Source organism: Chinchilla lanigera, unplaced genomic scaffold (genome assembly GCF_000276665.1).
Source record: "Chinchilla lanigera isolate Chin_1 unplaced genomic scaffold, ChiLan1.0 scaffold00021, whole genome shotgun sequence".
Classification (NCBI taxonomy): domain Eukaryota; kingdom Metazoa; phylum Chordata; class Mammalia; order Rodentia; family Chinchillidae; genus Chinchilla; species Chinchilla lanigera.
In genome coordinates, this window is record NW_004955422.1 from 28,298,561 (window position 1) to 28,316,766 (window position 18,206).

At 49.3% G+C, this 18,206-nt stretch overlaps 1 protein-coding gene across 4 annotated transcripts in view; it reads right to left on the minus strand.

Moving 5' to 3' along the window:
- The window catches only part of Efcab8 (EF-hand calcium binding domain 8), a 67,350-nt gene that overhangs the window by 28,565 nt on the left and 20,579 nt on the right, over positions 1 to 18,206 (minus strand). For all 4 annotated transcript variants that reach the window (XM_013514343.1, XM_013514342.1, XM_013514341.1 and 1 more), the window contains 10 exons: positions 17,652 to 17,776; positions 15,306 to 15,379; positions 12,923 to 13,053; positions 7,361 to 7,428; positions 6,796 to 6,947; positions 5,297 to 5,434; positions 3,992 to 4,102; positions 2,647 to 2,874; positions 2,116 to 2,186; positions 6 to 210 (listed from right to left, as the gene is read on the minus strand). In XM_013514343.1, the coding sequence (XP_013369797.1) occupies positions 6 to 210; positions 2,116 to 2,186; positions 2,647 to 2,874; positions 3,992 to 4,102; positions 5,297 to 5,434; positions 6,796 to 6,947; positions 7,361 to 7,428; positions 12,923 to 13,053; positions 15,306 to 15,379; positions 17,652 to 17,776 (1,303 nt within the window). The remainder of the gene's footprint in view (positions 1 to 5; positions 211 to 2,115; positions 2,187 to 2,646; positions 2,875 to 3,991; positions 4,103 to 5,296; positions 5,435 to 6,795; positions 6,948 to 7,360; positions 7,429 to 12,922; positions 13,054 to 15,305; positions 15,380 to 17,651; positions 17,777 to 18,206) is intronic.

Consider the following 18,206-nt stretch of genomic DNA (forward strand, 5'->3'; position numbering starts at 1 on the left):
CATACCTTCACAGGCTGCAAGGGCAGGGGGCTCATGGAGGCGTTGAAGTTCAAGATGGGCTTCATCATGTTGATGTTCCAGAAGAGGATGTCCCCATTGTAGGAGGAGGTCGCAAGGAACTGGTTCTGGTACTTGGCCATGCAGAGCACGTCCTCCGTGTGGAAGGTCTGCCAGTGGTGGCACAAAAGCACTGGCTTGGTCTTGTGGAACCTGTGCACACAGCCAGGGACAAGAGGGCAAAAAGCATAGCCTTTAATGCTCTTTTGGGAGAACCATGGCCTATCAGAGGCTGTGAGCCAGCTCAGAAGAGAAGCTTTCAGGTGTTAGAGCTAGTCTGAAGCTCTGCCTCCCTTGACCTCATTTCCTAAACTCTTTCTGTGTGCCTGCTAAAAGGGTCTGTCCACAGGATTCCAGAGTATTAATCCTAATCCACCGCCATTCAGACACCTGGTAAGGAGTAGGGGAAAGCATGGGAAATCACAGCCCCACAAAGGCCCTCTGAAAGGAAGGACCTGGCATGTGGTCGTCCACCTTGTGACATGGTCCTATCCCAAGCGCTTCCCGATGCCCCCCTCCCCCTGCTCACCCTTCAGGTCCTCCCACCAATGATATTGCCAAGCTAGTCTGATGGTTCCCAGGACTAGAGCAGGTTTCCATCCCCACCCCACTGTAGAATCTTCTACTTTTTTGTTCATAGCACTCCATATACTTCATGAGTGAAATTATTTAAATACTTGACAGAGACAGTGTTCTCCCGAAATTCCCCACAAACCTAATCCCCAATGTGAGGGAATGTGGAGGTGGGGCCTTTGGGAAGTGATTAAGTCACAAGCACAGAATCCTCATAAATGACACTGGAGCCCTTGTAAAAGAGGTATGGTGGCTCACACCTGTAATCCCAGCTCCTTGGATGAGGCACACACTAATTCTGTTCCTTGAGAAAGACATCAGTCTTGAGGGGGATAATCTAGCCAAGCCAGGCCAGGGACTGTCGCTGGCACAGCCTGACGCCTAGAAGAATGTGTTTTGCATGTGAGAAAGACACAGATTTGTAAAAAACAGAAGAGGAATGCATGGGACAATTCCATGTGCTCCCAAAATTCATGTAATAAAATCTATTTTCACAGCTAGATGTGGTGGCACATGCCTATAATCCCAGCATTTAGGAGGCAGGCAGGAGGATCACCTCAAGTGCAAGGCCAACCTGAGCTACATAGTGAGTTCAAGGTTTAAGGGCAGCCTGAACTACATAACAAGACCCTATCTCAAAAAATGAACAATAAAGCCAGGTGTGGTGGTACACACCTGTAATCCCCGCACTGGAGGCTGAGGCAGGAGGATCGCTGTGAGTTCAAGACCAGCCTGCACTACAAAGTGAGTTCAAGGCCAGCCTGAACTGCATCATGAAGCCCTATCTTAAGAAAGACAAAAAAAAAAAAAAAACCGATTTCCCAATGTGAGGGTGTGGTAGAGCCTCATCTTGCAAGATGATGAGGTCATAAGAATGGAACCCCATAAATGGAATTAGTGCCCTTTTAAAAGAGGTTCCAGAGAGATCCTTCAGCCCTTCCATCAGGTAGGTTATAGCAAGAAGAGAGCTTTCAGGCTGAAGTGTAGCTCAGTGGTAGAGTGCTTGCCCGGCAGACAAGAGGCCTATATTCCATCACCAGCACCACAAAAGCAGAAGAAGAGGAAAAGGAGGAAGACAAATTTCTATGAACCAGGAAGTGGATCCTCACCAGACACCAAACCTGCTGGTACCTTTATCTTCCCTCAAGAACAGTGTAAAACAAATGTCTTATGTTTATAAGCTTCCTGGTCTATGGTATTCTGTTATAGCAGTCTGAACTAAGACATTGCCCCACGGAGATGTTCCAGAAGGATGAAGATTCCATCATTTTTGCTTATACCCACCCCCAGCATGTAGCAGAAAGCTTAGAATACATCAACCTTAACGAATGATGAGCGAATGGATAGATGAGGAGAAGCAATGGCCCACCACTAATTTCCTGCTTGGTATCTCAGGCACTAAGAAAGGTAGGAGTAGAGGAACCCATAAATTGAGACAGAACAAGCACTTGCCTTATCTGCTCACCATCCATGCTTGCTACTCACATGAAACTAGTGATCCTCTTACTCCATCCTGTCACGTAGTACATTTTGTTCATATGAACAATGCCACTTATCTGTTGAAGATGGAAAAAACAAAACTCTAAAGCTCTGGGCCTCAAGTGTCTTTCTCAATGTACCAAGCAAAAGGCCAAAACTCAATGATGATGACAATTCCCTAGAGTTAAGACCAGCATGAAGGGCCAGGGATACAGCTCAGTGGTGTAGCGCCTGCCTGACAATCACAAGGTCCTGAGTTCGATTTCTAGCACCAAAAGGAAAAATAAAAACAAAACCAGCATGAATTTTTTAGTGTGCTTTCACAACCCATTATCTAACTTAATGGACCTCAGCCGCTGAATTTGATGACACTGTTGCCTGTCTTCATTTTTTGCATAAGAATACAAAGACTCGGACAGGTTTGAAGCCAGGCCCTCTTGACCGTGTCATGCAGCCTTTCAGAGACACACAATAGTGTGTCCTAGGGTCCCAGGAGCTATGGTCTGCTTCTGGCTCCAGCTGGCAGAGCAGACTGACCTCCACTTGATCGGGGTTGGGAAAAGTCAGCAGACACTCTCCAGTGTTGTAGTTCCACATCTTCATCGTGCCATCCAGCAAGCCCGTGAGCAGGCACCGCTCGTACGCATCCAGGGCCATGGCAGTGAGCTCCACGAGCCGGGCACCGGACACGCAGAACTCCATCATCTTCCTCCCCGTCGTGATCTCCCACACGCTGACTGTGCCCTGCTGGCAGCCACTCACCACCTGTTGGGGAGCATACTGCTGGGGCTGCTGGAGGCAAGGACCTCCACTGCGCACAGTAGCTTCCAGCCTGTGCACCACACACTAAGAAAGCATTTTCAGGGCTTCCCTGCAGCAGCACCAGCCATGGCATAAAACGGGCCTTCCCTAGCTCTGTGTCGAAAGTTGGCACTGCTCTTTGAGAAAGAGTCAGTTGGCTACAGTCCCTGTGAACTCAGTCAGAATCTTTCCAGAGAAAATAACCTCTATGTCAGAAAAGATGCTCGCTGAAGCATCATTAATCATGACAAGGGGGGAGAGGGTAAACTAACTGCCCACTCAGCAGGGAAATGCTGACAGTAAAGGACAGTCATGCCACTCAGTGAAACATTTTGCTGCCACCACAATTGTTACAATGCAAGAGTAGCCCATAAAGCTATTTCAGACCAACCCAGCTATTGAGAACATTCAGAAAAACTGGGACAGTTTCAAAAACAAAAGCTATCTGACAGCATTGAAGAGCCCTAAGGCAGTGAGAGGCTGGTGCCAGGATCCTGGATGGGATGGAAAGGGAGAGATGAGCTCTGGCCTTGTGCAGCCAACATTTGCCTTTGCAGCTCACGCAGCCCACCCTGTGCAGATCCCGGGCCAGGCAGGAGGTCCTGCTGAGAGTCGGCAGAGCCCTGCCTTTGCTACTCAGAAATGATTCCATGTCCCTACCCGCTCTGCCCACCCAGAGACCTCTACTCTGGCCCAGAGCACTAACCAGGCTTCCCTCCCTTCCCACATCGAACAGAGCCCAGCTGTGGCCTCCCTGAAAAGTGGTGCTCTGGGACACTACCCAGCATGGGAGGACTGGCGCTTGATCTCATTTTGAGCAAAGAAGCTACCTGTCCAGAAATTATCTGAGGCAGCAGCCCAGGATATGAAGATTCAGAGTCAGAAGATCCAACGGCCAGCACAGGAAACTAAAACTTCAGCCTGCAGAGCTACCTCCTGCCCACATCCTGCTGCCCCAGCACCACCACCACGTTCTAACAACTCTCAGCCTCCACATGCACACGGGTGCACAGAAACCCTGGGTCCTGCCCTGTGTCACTGGCACTCCTGCCAGGCTCAGAGGTGAGCCCTGCCCACTCACCTGCTTGAAGATCTTGCTGTAGAGGACAGCACACAGGGCTGAATTGTGAGTTGTGGTCTTCCCTGATTTCATAGGCCCATGGGCCTCCAAGTACCCTTTCAGGATGCCAATCTGCAGTGAGGAGAGGGACAGACAGCTGAGAAGTGACTAAGACCCCCCTTTGACAGATCACAGAGAACAGTTTCCAAAAATCAAGATACCCTGATTGCATCCAGTTAGGCTCCCTACTCCTCAGGGGCCTGCTGAGACGCCCACAAATACTCCACAGCGCCCACTCGTGGGATCGGGCCTCCAAACCTTGGTGGTCCATCTCAGCTTATGACTCCTGAGTAGCTACATCCTCACTTAGGTGTTCCCTCCAGGAAGTCTCTCTGGACCAGCCTGGCCTCAGGCTAGGCAAGGATCTCTCTCTGTACTCCTGAGGCACCTAGGATCCAACACTTTCATGACAAAGAACTTTCTACTAAACTACCTGGTTTTCTTCTAGGATAGCGCCTCATTAATATTCTCAGCTCCCCCACGAAAAACAAGAGTTGATAATGTTTCATACCTGAAATGAACTTGAAAATTCTGTTTGACAAGTGCCAATAGCCAAGATCTGGCACTTAGCAAAGAGGCGGAGAAACCCACAACCCTCCTCCTTTTCTCAATAAACTGCAATCTGGGGGAGAGCCGGCCAAGTACACAGGAGGACATCTGTGTCCCCTACCAGAGGGGCCTGGCCGATAGAGAGTGAAAACTTCAGTGGAGCTCGGTCACAGAAGATACTCTCCTCCCCTTTTTCAGTGGAAACTCTCTGCCTCCTGCTGGTTCCCCTTGCAGCCCCCCAGACTCCCATCTGGGCAGAGTTCCCACCGCCATTCTGGCCAGTCTACCCTTTGTGTTTGTCCCAGTCTCCTGTCCTCCAGGGTTGGACAGACCTCATGTGGGCACCAGCAACACCCTAACTCACAAGCAGTCTTCCTGACAGCTTTCTCAGGGCCTCTCTTTCAGGAGCTGCTAGGCATGGGCTCCACCTTCCTGGAGAGTCCCACATCCTGACAGGGCCAAAGGGGCATGGAGGAAGGTCTTGCTGGGAAAGGTGGGTTTCGAGATAGAGAGCCCCCAGAGGGATGCACAGGTGGCAACTGCACAGATGCAGCAATGAGGGACGATGGGCCAACTCAGAACACACCCCCAGGAAGTTGCTAGGACCGGCCAGCAACTTTGGCAACCTCAGGAGGGACAGGCCATGATATGCTCTTGGCTGTCCCACGGGACATGAGAGCCTGGCTGCAGTGCCCCCTTGCTCAGGGCAGCACTTACAGAGTAGGTACTGCAGATGAGGGTACTGCCATTGGTGTGGAAGTAGGCACTGGTGATGGGGTAGTTTCCCAGGGCAAAATGCTTCCCAGAGAAGGTCTGGAGGCACACGTAGTCCTGCAGGTCCCACACACGGATGTTCTGGGAGTAGAAAACAGGTGAGAAGCCCCTAAGGCCCTGTGGATATCCCTGTGAGCAAGCACTTCTAATGCACACCCCCTGCGCTGGGTTTGACAGGAGCACAGCTGCGTAATGCTCATACAACCCAGGCACGTGGTGATCAAGGACACAGCCATGGGCCTTCAGGCCTCTACCCTACTTGAACTCTTAACCCCAGAGGCCGAGGACAAAGACAGCAGGCAGCCTGCACCCCTGCCCCAGACCCTCACTTGTTCCCCCTCTGCCTCATACTAGAAAAGCCAGCCTAGGTCAGAGAGTGGCTACCAATAGAGGAGCCCAAATGGCCTGCCCTTTCCCAGCATAGCCCATTTTACATTCTTCTAAAGAATGTTCCCCAGGGAAGCCCTATAGCAGGCCCTCCAGGATTCATGAGGCTCACAGGCATCCACAGAGTGCTGAAAGCCTGGACTTGGGGTGTGACAGACCCAGCCCATCACTAACCTTGAGGACCTCAGCAAGTCCAGCCCTGTCCTTTCACCCCTCCAGCCTAGATCCTTCACCAGCCCACAGGTTACTGGGAGAATTCCATAGCAACATACATAAGGAGGAGCAGCATATGTACTAGGAGGGTAGCCCAGTGACCCCAAGGCCCCTGACAATTCTCTCTACTAGCATTAGTCCCAGAAAAACAAACCTGTCCACTGTAAGAGGATACCCAGAGCTGTCAGCCACATCCCCACTCTAGCAGGGATGACCTGAGCAGCCAGAAGATGGGGCAATGCCCTGGACTAACAGCTGCTCAGGAGAGAAGTGCTGGGCCCAAGTAGGGGAGCCTGGGCACCCAAGTAGCTGAAGAGGGGTCACTGGTAGACCTAACATGTACAGATCTAGGGTGGGGGTAAGGGAGACAGGGGAAGGGATCACAGATATCACACACCTATTACATGGAGATACTGCTTCCACTACCTGTTTGTTCACCTATGAACTATTCAGCAACCCAATCTATGGAAGAGGAGGCTAAGGCTCAGAAAAGGAAGGAACTTGGCCAGGGCCACAAAGTAACAAATCAGGCTAGGCTACATAGGCCCCAGTTCAGACAGACTGATCAGAGCTGGACTCAGGCATCTCTAAGGGTTGTCAGAGACCCATGCCCACCTTCATGGTGATTCTACCTTGGGTTCCTTCCTCTTGGCCTTCGGCCCTGTGTGAGATAACGGGTAGGGAAGTTCCCCTATACCTCTGAGCCTCAGACTCCTCCCATAATTGACCCTCTGGGGCTGGCTGAGCTAGATTATTTCTCCTAAATTCAGTGTCATTCCCCAAGGAACAGAACTGATCGGGTGGCATGGGGTGGGATAGGGCTTGCTCCATGAGTGTGGCACCTTGTCCCTGGAGATACTGATGAGGATGTTGCTGTTCTTGCTGTCCACGATGATCTGTGTCACTGAGGTCTGATGTCCCTTCATCAACCACACAGGCCTTTTTGAGATGAAGGGGTTCCACAAGCGGATGTGGGAGTCATATCCGCCAGTTACTAGGGCCAATATATGGTAATTAGTTACCAGGGGCCTACACTGGGGACCTTTTTCCAGAGCCAAGACCTTGGGCCCAGCCAGGTCCGCTAGGTGGGGAGAGGCTTCCCATGACCCATCACTGTCCCTTTTCCCCCATCCTCTCTACCACTGTTCCCTGCAAGCTTATATCAGTGGTAATGAAGCTATGGCATGCCTGCCGCAGTGGGCTGTATCACTGAAAGCTCTAACAGGTTCACCATCACTGGCCTCCAACACCATACTGCCCCCTGATGCCCATGAGTGGGAACAAGCATGGCAAGAAAGGAGGCCAGACAGATGCTTCTCCTGGGCTCCAATGGTCCCAAGGCCCCCATGACCCCTCATACTGGCTCTACTAGGCCAGCAGCATCTGGGGGGCATAAAGATAACTTACCCAGGAAGTTCTTGTCTGGGCAGTAATCAAAGCAAAGAATTCCTTTTCTTAAATTCAGTATTGAAAACCTACAATAGCAAAGGGGTAAGTGCTACTGGGAGCAATGGGCTAGGCTCTGAGCCCAGCCTGGGTCCTGGAGAAGCCAGAGGCAAGGGCACGCACGAGGCCTGGGGAAAGTCTCTACCTCTCCATTCAGAGACAAAAACAGCTTCAGAAATTTCCCAGGGCTCAACCTGCACCCAAGGCAGGGCCAAGCACTGCAGGCCAAGTAGGAGGCCAAAACCAGCAGCCCACGGAGGAGACACCCCCTTCCAGGTGAGCACAGAGCCAGAGAAGGAGCAGCTCCTTACTTGTAAAGACTTCTGCTTCATCCAAGGACAAACACACAATTTTTACATCCATTATCCTGGGACAGGTAGCCTCTGAGCCATGCTACAAATCAAGGAAAGAAGGGACTCTCCAGGGCAGCGGGTGCTATGCCCTTACTATGCACTGGTCCCTGTGCTTGGTGCTACCTCTCAGGTCACTTGGCTGTCCCCTGACATCATGAAGAGTACCATCAGTCCCAAGCTAGGGATGAGAACACTAAAAGAAGTTAAGGCACTTGCCCAAGGTCATATAACTAATCAATTGTGTGGTCAGTATTTGGCCCCAGGGTGGGCATGGCAAGAAGTGACCATGGCTTGGCAATAAGCCACCCAGGAAAGGTGGCATGGCAGGGCTGGGTAAGGCTCGGAGGGTCACAGTGATCTAGCCAGGAGTTTTAGGATTGTTGGGACCCTCACAGGTGCCCTTGCTGCTGCTTCTCCTCCACAGCTTCATGTTTGCTGGCTCCTTTTGTGTAATTCTCCTTCTGAACTTGGTGCAAAGAGCCTGTCATGGGCACTCCTGCCTTCTAAAGCAGCTTACCTTCAACTGAACCGGCCCACACAGGTGTCGTCCTAGGGATACAGTGGCTCCCATAATCCACCTAGGCCTGTTCCTCCTCGCCCACTTCCCCTCATGCCATGGCCTCTGCTTAGCTCAGCCCCTCTTCGCTTCTGAACTGGCCCCCCAGCTGATTGCTTAACCTCCAGTCTTGCTCCTGCTCAAGTCTCCTCTGGACTCCACAGCTTTAAGAATTGTCTAAAAATCAAAGCTTCTGGAAGAACCTACTTATTTCCTTTATTTTCAAACCAAATATACCTCCCTCCAGGAATTTATATGCAAATATTCTGGAAGAATGGGCACCAAAAGGTGAGCAGGAATAATTTCAGTTGATTGACTCATTCACTCAACAAAGATTTGTTGGCTCCTACTCCCTGCCAGAATTCCAGTGGCACCATGATGATGCCCATGCCCTATGCAGCTGTCCTTCTGGAGGGAAATGCAGGAGCAAGAACTTGGACATCGCCAGGTGTGGTGGTGCACACCTGTAAACCCAGCATTTGGGAAGCTGAAGCAGGAGGATCATTGTGAGTTCAAGGCCAGCCTGGGCTACAAAGTGAGCTCAAGGACAGCCTGGACTGCATAGCAAGACCCTGTCTCAAAAAGACCAAAAAAAAAAAAAAAAAAGAAAAAAGAAAAGAAAAGAAAAAGAAAAAAAAAAATAAGAACACAGACAGAGAGACAGGGAAAGGGACCGTGACAAACCGTGGTAAGTCCTGCACAGGAAACAAGGGGTTTTGATGGCAGAAAGCTGAAGGAGACTCGTTTTTCATGCCTCCCTGGGGAAGCTGAAGGGGAACCCAGACCTGAAGCATGAGACAGGACCACCAAGGGGAGAGGCAGGGGGAGGCTTCAGATTGAGGGAGCAGTGTGTGCAAGGCCATGGGCTCCACACTGCTAGACAAGATCTGCAGAGGGCTGCTGTGCGTGGACAATGGCCAGAGGGGACCCAGCAAGCCCCTGCAAGTTCAGTGGGGTGATGACAGTGGCTTCAACTAGGTAATAGCAGCAAAAATGAGGGAAGAGGCGGTGAAAGGCGGAGACAGTGTGGCGGTCAGTCCACACACTCAGTAAGGCCTCTGCTGCCCCACCCCACTCCCCAGCTTCACTCCTGGCTCCAATCGCCCACAGAACTCAGGTGAGACCAGCTACAGGGAAGTGCACACTACCTCAGAGGCTGATGCTCACTCCAGATGAAGTCTGGGTAATGCCACACCCCATCTCAAAAGGCCATCTCCAAGAATAGACCAACAAGTAGCCAATGATGCCACCTGCTGGCCAGGTCATTACACTGCACCCAGACACGAAGGAAAGAAGGGTGTTTATGGGGGCGGTATATATATTTTCCAGCCACCCCAAAATTATATATCTTTAATCCCTCTGTCTCCACCTGCTGGCCAGCTCCAGGCCACCATCACATGCTGAATTACTGCAATGGCCTCCTCACTGCTGTCGCAACTACTCCTCGTTATACATTTGCAAGACCTCAATCAGACCACACCATTCCTCTGCTCAAAACCATCCCAGTACGTTACCTATATCTGCTCCCAGATAATGGTAAGAAGGTACTCTGAGATACCTTGGACAATATTAACTTGAACTAGGCACTAAATGACTAAAATATAATTACACTGTTTTTTTCTATTTTGGGCATTTGAAAATGTTTCGTAATAAAAACATTACTTAAGAAAACAAGAGGATTTCTGGGAAGATGGTACAGTGGTGAGCAGCAGAGAAGGAGCCTGTCTGAGATTTGGTGTCCAAACACTGGAATAAAGCAATGTGAGGAAGAGAAGGAGAGAATCCAGGAAGGATCTGAAGTAAGAACTGAAGCCCACAGGGAGAACCAAGACAGAACCGTCAATAAAGAAAAAGGAGGAGGAAGGTGGCACTTTCTGCCCAAGCCCAGACTCACTGCGTGGAAGGAGCAGCTTGAAACTGCAGGTAAGCGGTGACTGCTGAGGACCCCAAAGGCCCCAGCAGAGAAGCACACCAGTGGAGCAGAGTGGTGGACATAGCAGTCTGCCCTGGCCGGTGAGTTGTCCCATTCAGACATCCCGCAAAAGAGGGTAATTGGCTAAGAGTCGTACTGGAGCAAGACCAACTGAGCTCAGGACTCCAAGCCCACTGCTGGCTCCACCTAGTGGTTCACAGCCAAGTTCAAACCCAGAGGGGGTGAGGGAACTGCAGTGGGCTGGACAGGTCTCACAGCCAGAGGCCAGGCTGAACTTCAGTGGACATACGTGTGCAGGCTCACTTGGATCTGCCCCACCGTGGAGCTGCTGCTGGCTTGTTGGGATTTATGCATGCAGGTCTGGACTCAGTCTGCACATGTTGTCTACCAGCGGCAGCAGAGACAAATCTTAAAATGGACTTCTTTTCTTATTTTCTTTTTTTATTTTCTTTCTGTCTTGTTTTTGTCTGTCTTTTGTTTTTTCTTTGCTATTTGTTCTGTTCTTATTTTTATATGAGACTATGGTTTCTAGACTTTTTTGTTGTTGCTGTTCTGTTCTTTTTGTTCTTGTTTTTATTTCTTCCTTCTCTCTTTCCCTCTTATCTTCTTCACCAGTTTCCCAAAGGTTGTGTGATCCTCCTTTGCCCTCCAGCCTTGCTTCTAATCTCTTACTTTTCTTCTACTTCTCTATTTCCCCCACCCAACCTCTTTTAAATTTTTCTCCCTGAGGTTAAAATTGCCATATTGAGGGCATATTTACTACATACAATTTTCTGGTTTCAGATTTTGTTATATAATCACAAATCTAGTTCATGTGGTTAAAAGTGGGCAAGTTAATAGGTACCTCAGTCTGTCATTTTCTAGGTAGTGTTGGATGCTATTGTTATTGCTGAGTGTACCACTTTAACCAAAGTAACATAATTGTTCTAACCAGTTGTTCTTCCTGGTATACCCAGACTAATGGTCATAAAAAATACTATAAGCCAGTGCCAAAAAACCAGGGACTGGGCCAAGTAGACAGCAACTTCTCATCCCAATAAATTGAAGAGTTAGGATCATGCAACAGACTCAAAACCTAGAAGCCAGCTACACTTGGAAAACATCTCTGAAAAATAGTCATTCCCTAAAGGTTCTAAATATTAGCAATAAACCTATTCATCATACAATTTACAAGCATCAACCCAGGAATTAAACTAAAAAGAAAAAATGAGAAGACACTTAAACAAGATGCAACCCCAGACTTCCAGATAACCAAAGGCAAACTCAGGGTGCAGTGAGATGGAACAATCCAAAAGCCACCCACCTGGACTCTCTAAAGTAGTGACCACAAAGCAAATGAGATGGAATCTCAATGTTGTTTTAATTTACATTTCTTGAATGATCAATGATGTTGAACATTTTTTCATATATTTGTTTGCCATTTCTATTTCTTCATCTGAGAAGTATGTATTCATCTCAGATGCTCATTTTTGGATTGGGTCTTTAAATTGGGGGGTCTCATTTTTTGAGTTCTTTATATATTCTAGATAGTAGTCCTTTGTTTGAGGAACAGCTGGCAAACATTTTTTTCCCCATACTGCAGTTTGTCTCTTCACTCTGTTGGTGGTTTTTTGCTGTGCAAAAACTTTTTAATGAAATATGATCCCAGTTGTTGATTCTTTGTAATAGTTCCTATCAATGTCTTCAAGAGTTCTACCTGTTCTATCTTCCAGCAAATTTAGTGTTCATATTGTTTGACCAATCTTACATGCCTATATCTGGTAACCTGAGCAACTACTTTGAAGATAACAATATGCAATATAGTAACCATTGTTAATTTCCTATCCTCTTGTTTTGAAATTCTGTGCCTTTTTTTTTTTAATTCTCTTTAAAATAAAAAAAAGGAAGCTGGGCCTGGTGACATGCCTATATTCGCAGCACTCTGAAAGGCTGACAGGAGGATCACTGTGAGTTTGAGGCCATCCTGGACTAAATAGGGAGATGACAACCAGCCTAAACTACAGAGCAAGACCCTGTCTCAAAGAAAAGAAAAGGAGAGAAGAAAAGAAAGAAAGGAGAGGAGAAGAAAGGAGAAGAGAAGAGAAGAGAGGAGAGGAGAGGAGAGGAGAGGAGAGGAGAGGGAAGAAAAGGAAAAAGTTCACCTGCAATAGAGGAATTAAGAGTGAACAAAATAGATCAGAATCATCTCCAAAGAACACAGTTGTTCAACACAAACCACCATGGAATGTTAGTCACTCAAGGAATCTCTGAAATACGTGAGGTAAGTGCTGTCATCCCAACTCCTTTTACAGATAGGGAAGCTGAGGCTCACAGAATTAAAGCAACTTGCATACATCCCCTCATTCAGAAATGTCACTTGACTACCTGCTTCCTCTGTGCCAGCTTCTATGTAAACTGGTGGTCAAAGAGCCCTGCTGTAGTCTTGCCATATGGCAATGCTGGGGTGATGACTAAAATCAGAGTCCACAGTCCATGCTCAAACTACTATATCCATCAGCCAGGGACACAACACTGCTTCCCTGGGCCCACAGTGATCCTGTCCTCCACTGGTGCCACTAACATGGATGTGGGTGCTCACTCTACAGGGACACCCACATGTGGCTAAAGTGAAGCCCAAGGTGCAGTCACCACCCATCTCCTCCCACCCCCACTGCTGCCACTGGAGCAGAGATGCTCCTTACTTGGGTTTCTCGAGGTCTTTGGCTGGCAACATTGTCATCACCATAGAGGACTTCTCGACAGCTGAACAGGAGACCACCATGTTCATCTGAGGGACAAACTTGACCTTCTGACACCAGTTGGGATGGAGAGCCTAGGGAAGAGAGGAGTGGTAGTGGGAGATCCTCCCAAGGACAACTGTATTCCAGGCCTGGCCCCTGGAACATGGCCAAGGGTAAAGGCAAGAAGGGACCTAAGACTCTTTCCCTAGTGACCACAGCTTGGAAAGAGTGATGTGGCCCACAATCCTAGCCCAGGTCTAGGGATCAGGGGAGTGTGGTCATCCCTTGTTTCAGAAAATGCTTATAAGTACATGAGCCAAGAATCCTTTGCATTTTATAAGTTAGAGGACAAGTGAGGTTAGGTCCATGTTAGTACCATTCTCTCAAGGGGGAAAAAAGATGGATTCAAGGCTGCCCAGGTCCCCATCCATCCTCCCAGAGAGCCACAAGGGACCTATGCTATGGGGTCACTTCCACCCTCCACATCTGTTCGTGTGGTGTGCTTGTGGAAGAATGGCAAGTGGGAGAATGCGCATCTTGCTGCCACTCTAGCAACAGAAGGATCACACACACACACACACACACACACACACACACACACACACACACAGAGGAGGGAATCTGGTGGCTGACTCTGGGTCCCCAGCTCTGCTCGTGACCTGGACCAGCCTCAACTTCCAAAGTTCATCCTCTCTGGGATGGGAATGGAGGAGAGTGAAGGATGGAGAAGGCCAGTTAGAGAGATCCAATCATCAAACATGGTTCAGGGCCTCCCATGTGCAAAGCCCTAGGCTATGTTTCAGGTCACTATCTCACTGAATGCCTGTCACAATGATGGCATTAATTCCAGGGCACTGAAGGAGACATGGGACACTGAGCAACTCAGATGGAAAACAAAGCCCAAGATGAGATTCTCAGAGAGGAGGAAAGGAATGGGAGATGGTGGGTGCCTCTCCCCGAGAGAATCCCACCTGCTCTAAAGGAAGCACCTAAGAGCTTTGGACCACCCAACTCAGACTTGCTGTAATGGTTGATACATGTGTCAACTTGAGAAGTTTAGAAACTTGTGACTCAGCAGTAGTTCTATATCCTAGGGTACAGAGGAAATGCCCTCAGGTGGCTGTTTACACCCTAGGATGTTGTAATGGTTAACTCATTGTGTCAATTTACATTTAGAAGCTTAACTAAGTGACTTAGCAGTTCTACATCCTAGGGTGTGGAGGACCCATGCTAGGGCGGGTAGCCAGCTTACAATATAAGGGAAGAAAAGAGACTCGCTCTCTACCTTTTTTGCTCTTATTGCTTTTTCTGTCTTCCACTGCCATGAACTGTTGCCCCTCACCATGCCACCCCATTTTGAAACCAGCTGATTATGGACTGAAACCTCCACAGTGAGCTAAATAAATCTTTCCTCCTTTAACTTTGGGAGTCAGGTATTTTGTCTCAGTAGTAAGAGAAAAGTAACTAAGAAACTTGCTCTGAGCATCTCATATTTCATTTGTTCAACAAATGTCCTGGGAACCACAAAGCCCAGAGACTGTTTCAGGCACTGGAGACAGAACAGAGAGCACAACACAGACAGTACCTGTCCTCAGGGAGCTGTAAATCTCATGAGGATAACAGGGCAAAAATAATGGATAGATAGACCGACAATACATAGTAAGGAGTGGTAAACACAGGACAGGATAAAGGCAGAGGCAGGCAGCAGGTTGTTCTAGCTGATTGGTTAGGGCATGAAAAAAGACAGATGGTATACTGGAACCTAGGGAAAGGTTAAAGGTACAGCATGTGCCAAGGCCCTGCAGTAGGAAAGGGCTTGGGCTGTCGGGAGAAGCAAGGAAACCTATGCCTCTTGTAGCAGAGTGAATAAGACATGTGGAAAATAAGACTTGGAACAAGCTGGGGGCCAGATCACCTTGAGCCCTGATGGTTAGGATAAAGACTAGAGGTTTTATTTCAAACATTATGAGAAGGTACTGGAGTGACACAGTTGTATTTCTAATGCATAATTCTTCCAGCTGCTCAATGGAGAAAGCATGGGTAGAGAAAGGAAGTTGGAAAAGAAGCCAGCAGCCCTGCAGTATTCCAGGAGATGAAGTCTGCAGTATCAGAGTGCAGCTATAAAGGCAGTGAGAGATGTGGCCACACTCGGGATATACATGTGTTCTCTAGATGGGGCCATGGGACCCAACAGTGGCCTCCACACTGTTTTTACAGCCTAAGCTCCAAAAGCTAAGACTGAATCCAGGGCATAAACCCACTTTTTGCATTTATTTTTGAGTGGTGCATGCATAAGAATATAATATAATTAACCTGGTAACAGTCAAAGGAAAAAGTAACTTACCGGCAGCCAGTAACTTCTGTACAAAATGGACTTCTCATTTAAGAGTTTCTGCATGGAAACGCTGACCCAGTTATCTGATAAAGAAAAAAACTGAGGTCCACGTCATCGGCTTTCCCCCTCTACCAGATAAGCAAGCTTCAGGTGGCAGGTGGAATGGGAATGCAGCACTTTCATGTCTCAAAAGCTTTGGTCAAACACTCATTGGAGCCTTGCTGTGACCCGGTAACCTCAGCAGGTGTCTCTGCTCCAGTTAATCTCCACCTAGGCAAGTCACACTGCCACCAACATCCCCTGCTGGTGACAAGATTTCAGGACCCGCACTCTCGCAGGTGCTGCAATCAAAGTGAGCCAGTTCTACTGCCAAGTTCCAACTTTGTGGGAGTGGAGAATGAACTGTGACTGTAGGCCACAGTCATCCTGAAAAGTAGTCCTCTAGGCATCTGCCACTGTGCCTTTGGATACATGTGCTCCTTTCCAGAAAGCAGTGCATGAAGTGCTACACGCATGCACCATAAAACAAGCAACTCCAATGTGCCAGGCCCTGCACACAGCGCAGCCCTGCCCTCATGGGCTGGCCTGACAGTCTCCAGACCGCTGAAACCACTCAAGGGCAGAAGCTGGTAAGTCTCCAGGGAAGGCAAGCTGAACACAGGTGGGTGGAGCCTATGGTGCCAGGGGACAAGCATGAACCCACCCTTAGGAGCAGTTTAGGGAGGTAGGTTGGAAATGCAGTTTGGCCTCAGATCTGACAACAACTCCCAGGGAATGTGGAGGAAAGAAATGGGGAATTGGGGGATTATACCAAGCAGTTCACTTCAGCAGTCACCAGCCTCATCTCCAAAGTCAGGAGGGAGCTTGCAAAGGAAGTCCCAAGTGCGAGGGATGTTGTTCAAAGCTGCTGAAGTGGGACCACCCATGCCATGGCACAGGAGAGCCGTGGCACGACTACATCTTTATTGCTTGTCTCTCCCACAGGCTGTGAGGTCCCCAGGAGGGCAGGGTGACACTGTCACTGAGCACTTACCATATGCCTAACACTAGGCACTCATTCTATGCATCTTACAACAAAGCCATCAATTAAACACAGTTGTCCCTATTTCAATAAGCAGACTGAGGCACAGAGAGATTAAGCAGCTGGCTTCAGATCACACGGAGCTGGCAGCTTACCTGGGTCTGTCAACTGTCTTCCACAGCTACACCTCCACTGAACAGGTCACCACCTCCCTCCGCGTTCATGTTTATCTCAGCCTCTAGTTAGTGGGTGGCCTGGCAGGACTCCTGCCCAACACTCCAGCTTCATTTGCCTGCCTTGGTTTCCCATCTAGCACTCAGCTCAGAGGCCACTGTGAACAAATGTGCTAGTTCCTAGGTGGCACAAAGTGATCAGGGCAGGGCAGGGTCAGAAGCTTATGAGACAAGGAGCTGCACCACTGCTGCATGCAGGACAGGACCTACTTCTGAGCTCCAGTGGGGACATAGCCTAGGAGCCTTGGCAGGGGGACCTCCCAGCCATCGGAACCCTTGGAGGGTGCCCTGCTCAGCTACGGTCCAGGGGGCCACTCTGGTGTCCAGGACTGGGGAGATCAGTTTCCCCGCAACGACACTGCTGGTGGCCTGGGCTCCTGTAATGGATATAGTATAGTCTGGAGGCCCCATATTGTGCACCCTCAGACCCATCCTAAACCAATTCAGGTAAGTCCCCCCGATGGCTCCAGGCCCATGGTGCTCTTAGACAGAGTAGCTCCAAACAGCTTCCTTAGTCAGTTTGGGACACAGCCCAGCAAGTGCTTTAAAGTGAGATGACCTGGTTTCAGATCTTAGCTATCACTTACAAGCACCAATCCATGTACAAGTAGATTTGAGGGGCTGTGACAATAGCACGCCTCACGGCAGTGGGTAGAGATTACAGAAGGCATTTACCCAAATTTGTTCATGTTCCTCCCAAGTCAGGTGGCCCTCCTGCTCCCCCAGAACCTACCCTACCCACCCAAAAGCAGTGCAACTCCAAGGAGAGCAGAAGGCATCTCAGAGCCACTTGAGGAAGGCCCTGGGATGCCCAGTCTCAAGGCGCAGGAGGGACTTCCCTAGATCACAGCCACATGCCTCACTCTTCTTAGGATGAGGACAGCCTGCAGCAAACCCCCACCAACCTGCACAAGCTCCTGCCTGCAGGAAGCAGCCTCTGTTCTTAGCTCCTCTGGGCCACTAAGCCCAGGGGCTTGCATACCTTCTGAGCTCTGAGGTTCAGAGCAGCGAGAGGGGAAAGAGCCTCTGGGGCCAAGGGAGCTCAATACCTGCTCCTACCTTCACTCCAAGCCCAGCCCCATTCCCAACCCTCTTAGTTACCCCACTTGGAGGTCCTAGGAAGGATGCGTGGGTTGAACAGCCCATTGGCCACATTGTCAGAGGTGAAGATGATGATATTGCCCTTGGTGTCCCCAAGACAAAACACACCTTTGTGATAATCAGACCTGAGGAAAGATGGAGACAAAAGAGTCCATGGATTCTCACCCGTCCTGGTCCCCTCCAAAAGCCCCCTCCACCTTGGAAAGGAGGTCACTTCCCGGAGACCTGGACCTCGCTCTATACCTCTGCCATGCTGACAAGCATGAGTCCAGTGGCCCAGATCCAGGCCACCCTTGAGCCAGAACTCAATGCTTTGCTTTGATCAAAATTAATTAACCCCTAATCTTCTAACTACCCTTTGACAAGTCATCCCTCCCTAAGACTATGATGTTCCCAGAGGGCTCAGCCACATCAAGACCAGGGCTGGATGGCTGATTGAGTGGGGGGAGGAGAGGAAGCAACACTCCAAGGTCAGAGTGATCCTAAAGGTGGCCCCAAGACAGCAGCAGTTTGAGGGAAAGAGGACACAGGGCCGAGAACCAGTGGGGTATAGAT